The sequence below is a fragment of the Ambystoma mexicanum genome, chromosome 11, assembly GCF_040938575.1.
Source record: "Ambystoma mexicanum isolate Mex_15411 chromosome 11, UKY_AmexF1_1, whole genome shotgun sequence".
Taxonomy (NCBI): domain Eukaryota; kingdom Metazoa; phylum Chordata; class Amphibia; order Caudata; family Ambystomatidae; genus Ambystoma; species Ambystoma mexicanum.
Window position 1 is genome coordinate 980,140,514 of NC_090934.1, and position 16,288 is coordinate 980,156,801.

At 48.9% G+C, this 16,288-nt stretch overlaps 1 protein-coding gene across 1 annotated transcript in view; it reads left to right on the forward strand.

Moving 5' to 3' along the window:
- The window catches only part of KCNQ1 (potassium voltage-gated channel subfamily Q member 1), a 1,232,969-nt gene that overhangs the window by 865,694 nt on the left and 350,987 nt on the right, over nt 1-16,288 (forward strand). The window contains exon 11 of the mRNA XM_069624134.1: nt 1,642-1,762. Coding sequence (XP_069480235.1) covers nt 1,642-1,762 — 121 coding nt within the window. The remainder of the gene's footprint in view (nt 1-1,641; nt 1,763-16,288) is intronic.

Genomic DNA, 16,288 nt, shown 5'->3' on the forward strand with positions numbered 1-16,288 from the left:
GACAACTGCCTTGGAAGTGAGCAAGTATGCATGCCTTTGATTGCATTCTTTTGCTTGATGGATGAAAATGCAACTGTGAGAGCCTTGAAAATGACGTCGAGGCGTGCGCCTATCTAGGGACCCTGAAGAAGGGGCATTCCCAGCTGTTCTTTCAAGTTGCATTTGTTCCATCAAAACACAACCGCTGATGCTTTTTCTGTCCCAGTGTGGAGCTCAGGCAGTCCTTCACCAGGTCACCATGAACACCTTCCATGCACCCCCTCCTTGTAATTTACATTTATTTTACATTTTTAAAGCGCTCACACAGCCCGCGGGCATCGAGGCGCTGTTACAGGAATTGTTTTTTGTTTATTTAGTTGCATAATTGTTTTTTTTGTCTTAGTTGCGTATTTATAACGCACTTAAACACACAGAGGTTTCTAAGCGCGGACCTGGGGATCGAACCTGTGTTGCTTCGTGTTGTCTTGCTTCCAAGGCGCGCACGTTGTCGCTGAGCCCTTCCAACACTGCGAGGCTGCCAGCTACTAATTTAGCATTACAGATTGACACCTGAGTGCCCATGCAGTGGACTCCTAAATGCAGCAATTGCTCCTTGGTTGGATAGTTCTTTTCTCCCAAGTATATCCTACTTAAAATCAAAGGTAGTGACTATAAGCAGAAGTGTGTGGTGACCTAGAGAGAGAGAATCGGTAAAATATTCCTCATTGTTCCCTTATGCAGCCAGTGAGCACTGTCATAGAAAAGTCCAGGGAACTGGGCGAGGTTTTTCTTAATGACTGGAGACCTTGCGGTTCCTCGAGTGGGATCGGCATAGACCTAGTTGTTGAAGGCATATGAAGAGTTGCGCGATGGCTTGCCTCCTGGTGGCCTTCTAAGGAGGGGCATTAAGAGGTAACGCCCGTGCCTGCCTCTCTCCTGGCCGAGCAATTGGATTGGTTCAAAAGACCCTGCGGCTCCGCACGGTGCTTAGGAAGGCCAGACATCATGAATGTCCCCAGAAAACAACTCCAGCATGCGCAGAGCTGTGCATCCACCACCAATTCATCAAGACTGTGTGCGCCTTTCCTAACTGGCATCCCCGGCCTGTAACCCTCGTATCCCTCTCTCCATGGCCTCCCAAGTGAACCCCGAATATTCTAGACTTGTAATAGTGTCAGTATTACGGTACCCTATCCATGTGCCCCGTTGCTTCACAGCTTGGTTTGTTCTGCATAAAACCGAGCACAGCCCAGTCTTTCCCTTTGCAAAGCAGAGCATTCTGGACTGCTGGGCTCTGAAGAGCAACGAGCATAAAATACATGGATTTGTGAAATGCACGCTTTACGTTAAGACTGATCATTTCATTCAGTGCATAGCATGAAAGGGTAAGGGAGAAAACGTGTTCAATCCATGTCCGTGTTCCGGCACAGGAAGTAGCGGTGATGTGCGGTCAGATTTCAAGGGCCTTCACTGGAATGATTGCCTTATTACAGCACAGCACCAACAGGAAAAAGGTTCTTATGTGTCTCCAGGAAGTACCTTTGAAACAGCATTATTTTTAAGGCATATGATTGTGCAAAAGCCTGTTGCATGTTCCATTCATTGGCAGGACCCCTTTCTTCTAATGTTGCATTTAATTCCTATGCCCGTGTCTCTCCGCAGTACGGAAGATGCCCGGGTTCCTGGATGTGAGCACCGGACCCTTCATTCGAACCAACAGCTTTGCAGATGAGCTTGACATGGAAGGGGAAACTCTGCTGACGCCAATAACCCACATCTCACAGTAAGGCAAATGCCGCCATTTTATTTGAAATTTGACCTACTGTACACATTACAAAATGTAAATTACGATAAGACCATCTTCACACACAGTAGACCAGGTTCTGCAAACTACACAACCATAACCAAAGTGTTTTGAGAAGATAATTACTTTATTTCACCCAGTCATACCAAGAATATATGCTTTGTAAAAATGTGTTGCTAATTACTGATTAGTTTTGAGGCTCAAGGTATATTAACTTGAGAACGATTCACGCCTGCAGCCTGCTTTCCTACTACTCTCTGGCTGGCCACCTTGGCCCCCTTCCTGCGCCCACCTGTGAAGCTAAGAAACTCTGGGTCATCTTTGACTTCACAATCTCCCTTTCTCCTCACACTTCTGATGTCTCTAAGAAGTCAACCTACCAATTGCACCTCCTCAGAGGTATTCTTCCTTTCCTTTCCTTCCCCCAGAAGCTCACTGTCTCTATAGCTGTGGTTCTCTGTAGGCTGGACTACTGCAACAGCCGCCTTCTAAATCTGCCTGCTTCTACTCTCTGCCCTCTGCAACTTATCCAGAACAGGACTGCAAGGCTTGTCCTTGGCCTCAAGGCATGGGATCGTATCCCTCCAGCCCTGACATCTCTTGATTGGCTCCCAGTGGCTGCAAGGATGAAATTCAAGACCCTTTGCATTGTCCACAATGCTTTCTGGGGCCTGGGTCCACATTACCTTCAACTCTCCCTCCGTAAATACCTTCCTACTCGAGCTCTTCGCTCCTCCACCTCCAACTCCCTCAGGGTCAGTCGCTTCTCCAAGCAAAGAGTTGGGGGTCGATCTCTTTCCTCGGCTGGGGCCTCCCTCTGGAACAGCCTCACTGCCTCTCTGAAACTTGAGGAGAACCATCTTCGGTTCCGGAAGCACCACAAGACCTGGCCCTTTGCGTCTGCCTTTGCTCTTTTTCTCCCCTGCTGATCTGTCTGCTTCAGCACTGGGGACCTGGTTACCCTCTGATATTCGGGCCCAGGTCCCTGCTCACCCTAGCCACACACCCGCACTGCCTCCTGGCATTCCTTGCACTTGGGTCTGTATCTGCAACCCTACAGTCCCCTTACCTGCACTTATTGACACCCCTGTTTGAGCTTTAACCTTGCACTTGCCACCTTGCTGGCTGCACTACCAGTTGTTGTTTTACCCCTTGCTCTGCACTTTCCACTCCTCCCCCTTGTACTTTTCCCCCGCCCCTCTCCCCTGCACTTGCACGTTCTCAATGTCACTGGGCCTAGTAAAATCGTTGTTTTTGTGGTCCCTTGTTCCCCTCCCTTGCTTCGTCACACTCTGAAACACTTGTGTATGAGCGCAATACAAATAAAAAATCATATCATTGAAAGCCAAATGGTATTTCACCAAAGTAATTGGAGAAGAAAAATATCAAGTTGCCCAAAGCAATCAAAGGAACCTGCTCGTATCTAAACCAATTAAGATGAATAATGGGTAAGTAAGTTTCCTCACGAGATATGTATGGCAATCAGAGCCTGTGACAATCAGGACAGGAGCCGGGGTTGATGCTGAGAGAACTTGATTTATACACAGGTTAAATGTTCAGTGTATAACCAATAAGGTTGAGGTCCCGGTAGGCCCACAGTTCCTTCACTGTGGGGTAATGCCAGGATAGGCGTTCCTTGTGAAGTGTCTCCTATTCACTTAGACCCGGATAGGCCCACCAGTTGCTTCCACACTCCTCTCCTTCTCCCTGCAAAGAGCAACAAAACTGCCATTAGGCCAGTCCCTTTTATACCCGGTCCTAGGCTTGTAAAAGGGCCAATCAGGGACTCTTTCCATCCCCCTCTGATTGGTGGAGACACAATGAGCCCTCCCTCTAGATATAGAGCTGCCTTCCCCCTCTTCCCTTCCACATGTTGGTTGAGCCCAGACATCCCTCCAAGCTTCCCTCTCCTTCCCTGCTGCCATTGCACGCGAGTACAGCCCGGCGTGCAAGTTCCCTGCAGGCTCCACCCCCCCATTATGGTGTTGCATGGTCAGCCCGTCTCGTGGGCTGTCCTGCGTCGGCAATCATTCCAGGTAAGGAAGGGGGTTTTTGACTTGTTCCCCCTAACCGTGTCTTCCCTGGTACTGTGAACCCCTCTGATGCTGAGCGGCTGGCCCGAGCCCGGCACTCGTGTACCCAAGCTCGGTTGCCGCTCCACGCCGGAGGGCAATGGGCCGGCCGCATCCCGCTTGTCCGGGGTTCTGCTGTACTGCCCTGCCGCAGCGCCAGCGCCCCGGGCCAATGTGAGAGGGGCTGACACTGCGGCAGTGCAGGCGGCCCCGGTACGAAAGGCCGAGAAGGTGTCCCCGTTGTCCGTGGCACTTCCCCCGAGTCCCGCACCAGTGCCGTCCACAGCGGCACTTCCCCCGAGTCCCACACCTGTGCTGTCTGCAGCGGAGTAGGGGCTGCCTGCTCTGGTGCCCCCAAGGCACCCTGCATCACGCCCGGCCCGGCTCCCTCGGTGCCTCCCCTCCTACCTCCATTCTCGCATACCCCCACCACAGATCCAGGTCGGTCGGTCGGGCCGGATCGAGCACCTGGACAGGTAGTCCGCCACCACCTGAAAGCTGGCAGGTCTATGCAGGGTGACAAAGTCGAAGGGCTGGAGGGACAAGAACTAACGCAATACCCGCTGGTTAGTGTCTTTGTGCCTAGCCAGCCACTGCAACGGAGCGTGATCAGTATACAGCGTGAATCTTCTTCCCAGCGAATAATAACGCAAGGTGTCAGCTGCCCACGTGATCGCTAGGCACTCCTTTTCGATCGTTGAGTATACAATTTCATGCAGAAGTTGTTTCCGGCTCACAAAACATACAGGCCGCAGGAAGCCATCGATTTCCTGTGTCAAGACAGCACCCAACCCCAGGCCTGAGGTGTCCGTTTGCAGGTAGAAATGTTTCTGGAAATCAGGGCACAATAACGGCGGATGCGTGGATATGCTGCGTTTCAGTCCTTCGACCGCCTGGAGAGCCTCAGGGTTGTCTGATAGGTTCGGGTACCCCTCATTTTTCAAGGCATTGGTCAAAGGTGCGGCAAGGCTTGAGAAGTTGGGTATAAAATGTCTATAGTACCCGATAAACCCTAAGAACGCCCTTATCTGCTTTCTAGTGGTTGGAACCGGAATATTCTGAATCGCTTCAATCTTCGATACCTGGGGTTTGATCACACCTCCAACCAAGACATGACCCAGGTATTTAGTTTCCTGGGCCCCTAGGACCGTTTTCTTTGTATTAATGTGGAGCCCGGCACGGGTTAGGGCGCACACCACTTCCTGGAGATGAACCAGGTGTTCTCTCCATGACGCACTGTATACCACAATGTCATCAAGATACGCTTCAGCGTACTGGTTGTGTGGTTGCAGAAGAACATCCATTAGTTTCTGAAAGGTGGCCGGAGCCCCATGTAACACAAAGGGCAGAACCTTGTACGGGAAAAGCCCCTGAGGTGCTACGAAGGCTGTCTTCTCCTTATCTGTTTTCCGGAGCGGGATCTGCCAGTACCCCTTGGTGAGGTCTAAGGTGCTAAGGTAACGGGCAGCACCTAGCCTTTCTAGTAGTTCATCCATTCTAGCCATGGGATATGCTTTGTACTGTGAGATCGCATTGAGCTGTCTATAGTCCATGCAAAACCGGACAGCCCCGTCTGGTTTGGGCATGAGTACGATGGAGGAACACCAAGCACTGGTCGGTGGTTCTATGTCCTGTCCGATCATTTCTTCTATTTCCCTCTTTATGACCAATCTTTGGGCCTCCGGGATCCTGTAAGGTCGTAGCCGGACTATTTGTCCGGGTTGGGTCTCAATCTGCTCTATGATGTTGGTTCTACCAGGTAATGGGGAGAAGGATTCACTATGGGGTTTGAGCGTTTCCTGGATCTCTTTCTTCATTTGGTCCGTCTGGAATGCACCCCATTGTACTGCTTCCAATTGATTGGGTATGGGATTCACGCTAATCCCATGAGTGGCCAAAATGTCAATCGGGGCGGTTTCTGTCCATTTTTTTAGGAGGTTGATATGGTAGATTTTATACGAAGGGGTACGATCGGGCTGGTGTATTCGGTAGTTCACTGGCCCCACTACGTCCTTTACCACATACGGTCCTCTCCATCGAGCTAACCGCTTGTTGGTGCTGGTGGGTAACTTCTACCCTGGTTCTAACTTCCTAGACGGCTCCCCTTGTTATACGACCTCTCTTGATGGTCTTGTGCCAGTCCTAGATGGGTCTCAGCCATTGTTCTCAAGGTGGATAGGTGTTCCCGTAGTTCTTCAGCATATTTGACTAGGGATGTTTCCTTGTTGTTTTCCTAGTCTTCCTTGACCAGATCTAGAATGGTTCTAGGCTGTCTCCCGAACAACAACTTGAACGGTGAGAACCCAGTCGAGGATTGGGGCGTGTCCCTCAGCACCATTAGGATCAGAGGTATGACTCTGTCCCAGTCCTTACCCTCTGGTCCTATCACTCTCTTCATCATTTTCTTTATGGTTTGGTTATACCTTTCCACCAATCCATCCGTCTGGGGATGGTAGACTGAGGTACGTAACTGTTTGATCTGTAGCCTTTCACAGACCTGTCGCATGATAGATGACATGAGGTTCGTACCTTTATCGGTTAGGATTTCGGTAGGCAGGCCCACCCGTGAAAAAAAAGGGATGAGTTGATTGCATATCTGGTTAGCGGATGTCCCCTTTAGGGGAAAGGCCTCAGGGTACCTGGTGGCATAATCCACAATAACCAACAAGTACCGGTACCCTCTACTGGCTGGTTCTAGGGGACCTACCAGATCCATACCGATCCGTTGGAAGGGTATGGTGATTAGCGGCATCCGTTGTAACAGAGCCTTGGCTGGCTTCTCTCTGCTTGTCAGCTGGCAAGTCTTGCATTCCCTGCATTCCTTGCAGAATTTTGCTACTTCCCCATAGATACCTGGCCAGTAGAATCTTTTTGAAATATTCTGCTGGGTTTTTAAGGAGGCCATGTGGCCCCCATATGGGTGATTATGTGCCAATTGGAGGATAATCACGCGATGGGATTTGGGTAGAAGTAACTGCTCCTTTCGTATTCCTCCCTCAGTCTGGTAGACCCGATAGAGTAGACCCTGTTTAGAGGTAAAACATGCTCCCTTGGTTAGGTCTGGATCCTCATCTATGGTAGCTCTTTCGCGAGCCATTTTTAAAGTAGGGTCTGTTAAGGTTTCTCCCCGGATGGATTCTTCATGATCCTCGGGGTTCCATGCTATCTGTTGGGTGGCATATATGGATTCACATCGAGCAAGTCGGCTTTCCCTTTTTTCCGTACCGGTTTTCTTACGGACTTGGGTGCCTGGTTGTATTAGTTCTTGGGAAAGGGGCGCTTCGCCCCACCATCCCTGGTCCATGGCATTTAGAGCCTGGTGGAAGTGGGGTAGATCTGTTCCGATGACAACCGGGGCGGGCAAGGAAGGGAGGACGGCAGCTCTGATCTCGGTAATATTAGGGCCTACCTCTAGTTTTATGGTTTTCATGGGGTACGCCTTTACGTCCCCGTGTATGCATCGTGTTGGTATTTGAACATTAGAGAGGTAAGGCGAGACACTTACGGTTGGTAGTATGGCGGTCTGCCGGCTTCCGCTGTTGAGTAAAGCTCTGGCTGGGATCCCGTCCACTCGGATGTCCATGGTGTATGGTCCCCAGCACCGGGGCTCTTGCTCCGCCTTCATAAACCAGATTTCCATTGGCTCTGTGCCTCTTCTTCTGGGGCAAAACCGGGCTACATGGCCCCATTCGCCACAGTCACAACATTGTGGTTGCCGGAATCTTGTAGCCAACGGGGTTGAACGGCCTTCGGGGCTGGGCTTTTTCTCGTCCTGTCTGGCAGGACGTGCCTCCATCGATATCCATCTTGGCAAAGCCCCTCTGGGTCCCTTGGCTATAATCGTTTCATTAAGGGGTATCGGGCTGCGGTTGGATGGGCCAGTTCCAAAGGGTTTGCTTCCCTCCCCAGCCTTTTGGTAAGCAGACGCTATGTCCACGGCTTCTGATAAGGTCGGCCTGTGATGTTGCCGGACCCACCTTTGCATTGGAGGGGGTAGGGCCTCGATGAACTGTTCCAGGGTGACCTTGTCCAATACATCCTGTATGCCTGGACCCGGCACTTGCAGCCACTTTTCGACAAGGTCTTTAACTCGGTAGTATAGTTGACGTGGATTTTCTCCAGGTTTAAGTCTTGTGTCTCGTAGCCTCATCCTGTAGGCTTCCTCATCGAGACCCAATCGATCCAATACTGCCTTCTTTATTTCTGCGTAGGGGGTGGTTCCGTTTGGGTTTACCGCTTGGTAAGCTCCTTGCATTATGCCTGATAGCAGGGGGGTGACGTACTGTCCCCAGCAGTCCGCTGGCCATTGAGCATTTCGGGCTATTCTCTCAAACGTCGTAAAAAAGAAAGCAGGGTCTTCGCCTTCTTTGAATTTCTGCAATACGGCGGAGGGGACCATAGGTTGGTTTCGGGAGCTGGTCACTGCACCCGTTAAGTGCTGGATGGTCTCTTGATGTGTTCTCCTGTTATGTGGTCTGAAGGATACCCTGCATTTGTATTGCCTGTTGGAAGGCCTGGCGGTCAGCAGCCGCCTGCTTGGCCTGTAATTGGAGGAGCTGTTGTAATTGTTGTTGCCCCTCCGACAGCGTTTGGATGATATTCTCAGTGGCGTTCTCTTAATCCTGCCGACTACGCCACTTGTGACAATCGGGACAGGAGCCGGGGTTGATGCTGAGAGAACTTTATTTATACACGGGTTAAATGTTCAGTGTTTAACCAACAGGTTGGGGTCCCGGTAGGTCCACAGTTCCTTCACTGTGGGGTAATGCTAGGATAGGCGTTCCTTGTGAAGTGTCTCCTATTTACTCGGACCCGGATAGGCCCACCTGTTGCTTCCACACTCCTCTCCTTCTCCCTGCAAAGAGCAACAAAACTGCCATTAGGCCAGTCCCTTTTATACCCGGTCCTAGGCTTGTAGAAGGGCCAATCGGGGACTCTCTCCACCCCCCCCCCTCTGATTGGTGGAGACCCAAGGAGCCCTCTCTCTAGATATAGAGCTGCCTCCCCCCCTCCTCTTCCCTTCCTCCTGTTGGTTGAGCCCAGACCTCCCTCCAAGCATCCCTCTCCTTCCCTGCTGCCGTTGCACGTGAGTACAGCCCGGCGTGCGAGTTCCCTGCAGGCTCTGCCTCCCCAGTATGGTGTTCCATTGTCAGCCCGTTTCGTGGGCTGTCCTGCGTCGGCAGTCATTCCAGGTAAGGAAGGGGGGTTTGACTTCCCCTAACCGTGGCTTCCCTGGTACTGTGAACCCCTCCGACGCTGAACTGCTGGCCCGAGCCCGGCACTCGTGTACCCAAGCTCGTCCGCCGCTCAACGCCGGAGGGCAATGGGCCTGGCCCGCATCCCGCTTGTCTGGGCTTCTGCTGTACTGCCCTGCCGCAGCGCCAGCGCCCTGGGCCAATGTGAGAGGGGCTGACGCTGTGGCAGCGCAGGCGGCCCCGGTACAAAAGGCCGAGAAGGTGTCCCCATTGTCCGCGGCACTTCCCCCGAGTCCCGCACCTGTGCCATCCGTGGCAGAGTAGGCGCTGCCTGCTCTGGCGCCCCCAAAGCACCCTGCATCACGCCCGGCCCGGCACCCTCGGTGCCTCCCCTCCTACATCCATCCTCACAGAGCCGTAGAGTCGTGGGCATTTATGTAAAGATTGGCACTTGGTGCTGAAAGATGGCGACTGCAAAGATTTCAGGCCAAACTTGTGGTCTTTTCATAAAATCCTGATTTCATTCCGAATCATGGTTACCGAGACGCTGGTTTCTACTCTTGAGGAAATTGCACAGTGTACACATATATCTTCCACATCATGACATTATTTGACTTAACCATATTGGACGGGGGATTTGCTTGGGCCCTTAACTTGGGCGGCAGGCCGTTTCCAACAGGGTCAGCATGCCGCTGAGGTGCATATCGTCATTGCGCACCCATCTAGTTGTCTACACGGGTGGTAATGGTGTGTTTACATTTTTTTTTTGTTAATGTACATTTGCTTCCCGGCCCTGGCGTGCTGTGGTTGCGAAGTCCATTTTCAATGTTAACAGTGACGTCATCACCCGGGGCGTTGCTAGGGGGGGGCTAAGGGGGCTATAGCCCCTGATCTTTTGGTTGTAGCCCCGGATAGAATCTCAGGAGCTACAGCCAAAAGACTAACTAGCCCCCAGTCCCAACAGTTCCGCCATCAGCGTAGCCCTGGGTCTTTTCCAGACCTAGCAACTCCCCTGGTCATCACCATTGAAAACGGACTTGAGGAAAGCACTGCACGTCCCGCTGCAGCGCAGCAAAGACAAGTTTCTTCATTTCTTTAATAAATGTTTTATTACACACTCTTGCACCCGCTTAGTAAGCTACACGCGTGCTAAGAGGTGAGGGGGCAGAGGGAGCAGGAAAGCGAAGGGGGTGCTGTCTAGCAGCACCCAGGCTGCTTGGAAATGCGTGCTTCTACCATACAATACAGCCCACGTCCAGAGCATCCGTATCGTCCAGCGCCCCCTTCCGGGGTGCTAATGAATTTTAAGTTAGTTTCTTAGAACTTGTTAAATGCCCTGGTAACAAACCGTATTTGGGCATCACAATCAATAAATGAAAAATCTGCATCGAAGTGCACATAAGAACAATTCTCAACAAAGACTATAATTATCTGCGGACTGTCCATTTTGCACAAAGCCACCCCAAGTGATCGCAGTGGATTGGGTCCACCACCATCCATAACCATATCAGGAAGGCCAATCGAGAGCAAGATTTGTCTACTAGAACCCACCTTGTCGCTTGATTTCAGTGCACAGCCCCCTTGCTCTGCGTACTGGTGTGAGTTGTCTCTTTATTTTTCGAATGCCCTGAATCAGTGTGTAAACACGTCACACTGCACTGCACACCTGCAATGTGAACTATCATCATTTCCAAACGTGCCAGCTTTGTTTTTTTCTGTTACTGTACCCCACGTGCAACGTTTAATCAATGTAGTGAGATAACACCTAGTAGGATAATCATTGAGCATTATAATTGAGAACTTTAATCTGTATTTTCATGCTATTTGCTTACATAAAAAAAAAAAAAACATTTAGGGTTTAGAACCAGTGTGTGTATATTTAAATTGTTCTACATTATTCATGGTGATTTCTACAAGTGCCTTGCTCAGCGAGCCCCTCATTATGCAAATGTGGAACAAAAGATTCATTTTTAGGACACGAGCTTTCCTGACATTTGATAGGTTATTTATAACACACTAAATACCCAGAGGTTTCTAAGCGCAGACCCGGGGATCGAACCTGTGTTGCTCCGTGTCGTCTTGCTTCCAAGGCGAGCATGTTGCTGCTGAGCTATCCTCCCGAGATGAAGATTTTTTGCACATGAGTTTTTCCATTGCTAGAATGAGAAGTGGTACACAAACTACTCTACACACCAACCGGTGACTTTGGGCAGTGGGTTGCATCATTGGCAAATGTTGTCCAAATTGCTACGTAGAGAGTTGAATGGAGATTAAAATGAAATGAAGGATGTGCAGGTCTTTGGACCAAGTAGAACTGGTGCTGAAATGTCCCTCTGCGGCCTTTGTACTGCGGGGCCTTGCACAGTGGCTATTGCATTAGCACTTTACTCATGTTCCCCCTGACTTACGTCATGGGGCAAGGATCGCATGTTCCCTGTGGCAGGTGGAAGCCGAAGCGTTGTAGTGTAAATGGATTCTTTCATGTTGGATTTATTTGGTTTTGTTGCTTTTTTGTAGTATGTACATGTGTGTGTGCATATGGCTAAAAATTAGAACCAACTGAAATTGCCCCCAGAATAACTGCACGCGCAATTTCTATCAATCCATGACCTAAAGGATAATGGAAACTAAACTACGGTCCTCCGGAAACCAGAACTGCACAGTACCGCACACAACTAAGAGGCCACACCAGTCAGAGAGGGGGTGCCTTACAGATGGCAAACAGAAGCAAACCACCACGCACACGGTGGGCGCACTCCTCTAAGTAACACTAATGTCTACCGATCACAAGAGACTAGCCTCGGTTAAAACTAATTAGACTGGGAGTTTATACAGAGAAACTAACGCATCCTTAACTATTCTTTACCGTTACAAGCACCAGCTATGTTACGAGTCTGATGGGACTCTTTTCACTCAATCGGATACGTTAATAGAGACTTTTTTGAACACTAAAAGATAGGTAAGCGCTCTCTTTTTTTAAGACATCTTACAAATAAAATAGTTAATTATTTATAGTTGTCCTAACTTCACCCTCACAAAGTTTTTTTGTTCTTTTTCTTTTTCTTTTTAACACAATGTCTTCTCACCCTTACCTTTCCTTTGCTCATATATCAACAACACAACTGGCCGCCATGATGGTATGTGTTAACATTTTACATTACGTGAATTCCTTGATACTTTATTCCTTTTCATTGTGTGTCTTTGATTGCCCCAAATGTTGGAAAATGATTTATTTTATGTTCTATATGGGGAACCAAAATGTAATACATATGACAACCAATATGATTATATTTTACTTTCACAATATGTTGTGTATAATTTTGCATGAATACAGCAACCTGTACCTTATTGCTCAGATTTGAAAAAGGCACGTTAAGGGTGCCGAAACACATGTTATCACTATGGGCCACTAATAAAATATGGGAAAAAAGCAAAATCTATGTGTGGCACAGTAATAGATGTGTGCAGAATGCCCTTTTCTCTCGGCTTTGACAAACGAAGTAGGGGAACTCTGTCTTCATTTTCTACACACATCATTGCGACACAGAAAAGCTGGTATCTTATTATTAGTCGCAGAGGTTGAAGAGTGAGGTCATAAAAAGTCCCCCCAAAGTTTGTTGACCAGACGATACTCTGCACGCTTTGTGACGAGCAGAGCTTTTTTTTAATTACACAGATGGTGATAAATAAAAGCTGTTTTATGAAAGGGGTGGGGGGTGTTGTGATGTAGAATATTATTTGTTAGTACTCCGGGTTTGATCATGATGCGCTGTATGTGTAGTTTATCGTGGGGGCTAGTAGTGAAATGAGGTTGGGGGAATGGAGTGTTGCAATGTCCCAGTTGTAAGAAGTAATGTGTTGTGGCTATTTTGAAGGCTGTCTGGGCTAATGCAGATTTTGGGTCAAGGGGAGGGCTGCCCAATGTTTTTGGGGTTCTATGATATTATTCCATTGCACGCTTTTTTCAAACCCTTTGTCACACCACGAAATTCACACTCTTGCTTCTTAAATGCTGTGCCAGCCCATGCCGCGTGCTCTTTCCGATCCGATGGAAGCAGGAGCGTCCTTCTGAGCATCTGTGACCCCTCCCCAATCCAACCTCGAACACCATTTATACCTCTGCTGCACCCCCTTTTACCATCATGTGTGGGGAAACCCCGGCAACCTTTGCACTCCTCCGCCTCTCCGCTCGAGTAGTCTCAACCTTCTTGCATGCGGGTGAGTCGTCCACTCCTCCTTTCCTCCTCTCCTTGACCTTGTGCCATTGCCCAGCCCATGGGCAACCTGCCCCCTCGCTCACATGCGGGTCCATCCAGGATACCTCTTGGCACCCTCCTGCTCTGGCTGCCCTGTATCCAATCCTGCCCAGGACCAGGCCACACCCTGCTCAGTTGCAACACTTGCTAGTTGTAAGAAAATAAATGGCTTTTGCCAGTTTATTTGTGGTGCTAAGCAGACCCTTCGTTGTCTGGAGGCATCGTTACCTAAATATTCAGGATGCAGGAGATAGTAAGGGGAGAAGAGGTTATGCTGGGTCAGTGATTGAAGCAGGCTTCTGAGGGTGTAAATGGAGAAGGCTGCACTAGATGGGTGGAGAGGTGATTGACAATGCCACCTTCTGATTTTATGGTACGAGTATGAACCTGTATGAGGTGCCTCTGGTACAGGCTGCGTGAGGCCTGTAAGAGATCTGGCGGTTGATCTGGGCATGCAGCATGAGATGTTGGCTAACCGGGATGCAGTACTCTGTTGGAGGGTTGCAGGAAGGCGTCTGTGGGTGCTAGGATTGTCAGTTTCCCAGCATGATGAGCTGGGTCAAAGCTGATTGACAGGTGAGTTGGGGGCAGATTTTGTGGATATTGAACATGTGCAAGAGGGGAAAACTGCTCAGTAGCGCTATACATTAGTTAACGTTTCTTCACCAGCGCTTATGTTTTTCTTAGCATCCCATGAGCGTACATTTGGCAATATCCAAGATTGTTTAGTCGCAGAACAAGGCCGAATTGGATTTGCCCATTCAATTGCATCGAGATAAGCTGCGAATTGGATAATGCAACTGTCTAAAGCACTGGATAAACAACTAGTTAAGAGAGTCGCTCCCCTCTATAACCAGGGATGCTTTGCAGAATGTCTAATATATCAGCCAATCGTTTATTTTTATTTTTTTATTTATTGTGCAGTTAGTCGCATAAAAGGACTTTTTACACATTTTACATCTGAGAATTTAGCTCACAAATCCTTAGTTAAAAAAAAAGACAAATATATATATATAAAACAAAGAAATGCATGAAGAATCAAAGAAGAAAAAGCAGGGATGGAAACAGAAATACATAAAAGAACAAAATTCCATACTTGAATTTCTTACAACATCTGGCAATCATTTTGCCTTAGTCAAGATCTCAGCCACCCGTTTAGGTTCGTTGGTAGCTTTAGCATGTGGTGACATGGCCCCCGGTACAGGAACGCTGACATATGCAGAGCTTATTACACTATAATACCACAGTATTGGGTTATCCCCCCCCCCCCCCCACCACTACACATGTCCCTCAGTATGTTGTCATGCCAGTTTGGTACTCTGAGAAGTTCTCTTTTGAGGAAGCCAGGCTGTCAATATATTATTGAGTTAGTCCGCGAGACTGTACTAACCTTCCCTACCCATGAGTCCCAGAATTACTATTCCGAAATGTGCCCGCTGATTACAATTTAAATGCAAGTCTGGGCAAAGTTGCCACCACAGGCCCGAGGCTGTTTGAGCCCATCCTAAACCCATCATGTTTTTAAATACATATTGCTTACTAATTTCCTGTTGCTTTTCATATCTGCTTAATGAATAAGATACAATTTATTCCAAACTCTCTTCCTTATCGATCTGTTGTCCACCAAGCAGCGCATAGAAGCAGACAAGTTACCATGTGGATTCTTTCCCCTGCTGCATTCCCTCCTCGTCTTCGGACCTTCTCCCTCTCCGATCCTTTTTCCTCTTCAAACTAGGGCCTGGAAATCCCGGAGCTTTGTGCATGACAAGCCAACTTCCAGTGAAGGCTAGGTGCTCCGAAACTACTACTGCGGTGATTTGGTGAAAGCTAGCATAGGTTTTGCCAAGGTTGCGGCGGTTCCCACGTTCCTCGACCTGTTTATCTGTAACCACTGCCCCACTCTCCATGGAGAGAGCAGTCGCATAAGAACATACATGCCAACGTTATCCAGTCTATTCAGGAGATGCTAATCCAGTCATGGTGTTAACGTTTTGCATTCTGGGACATGCGAGCATGGATTTTCCCCATTATAAAAACATGACTACAAGTCCCAGAATGCCAAATTAAAACCAGGAATGGACTACCTTCTCCCGAATGGAATGTATAATGTTGGCTTGTATGTAACCTTTCCAGCCATTTATTTAAGGTCGAACCTATTTGATCCCTTTTTTAGCAGATTTTAGACCACACAGAGCCACTGAAATCAGTGCCATGTTCCATACCGCCTAAGGGCGTATGTGCGCTTAATACATACATGTAACATAACATACTGGGTAGGGAATGGGATGTCTTGGGTTTTGCAGTTGAAAAAGCATTGGGCAAGGTTGATCATGTCATTATCACAGGGCACCTGGAGTCGTTTAGTAGATCAGCGGAAGCCCTTCCGTAGTGGTACTCCTTTCTGGCTGATGCAACTCTAGTGGTGCCCCCACCACCCCAGCTCTCATCAGTTGTTGTCCTGGTTCATCAGGGATCCTACTTTCAGCAAATGTGTTGAATACTTTCGCATGCACACTGGTGGCCCTTATTGTTTTGGTCATTATCAACACTAGCCAAATGATGCTGAGGTGTAATGCCAATCGGAACACCCTCCTGCCCCTCCCGGCAGACTGAGAGAATGCCCAGGTGCAAGTGCAATTTGTGAGTGGATATGCAGGAATGTGCTTATGTTAAACGTGGGAAGGACCAAGAGGCTGGGTGGAGCAACCAAGCAATCTACACCAGAGTTCTGGGGGGCCAATTCGAATATCTATCAAAAACCATTCAAGCAGGTGCAAAACATACCCCCTGAAATCGACCCCAGAGAAATGTCTTGCTGGTTCATATGAGCCTTGCGGAAGATGCCCCCTCCCCTCTGCCAGGGGAGGATAAGGTAACCACTTGGCAGTTCGTGCTCTGAGAGATGAATAAGCTTGCATCGTGGCTGTCCCAAGGATGCTGCTCAGTAGCTGCAGAGAGTATGCCATTTTGCTGCCAGCTTAT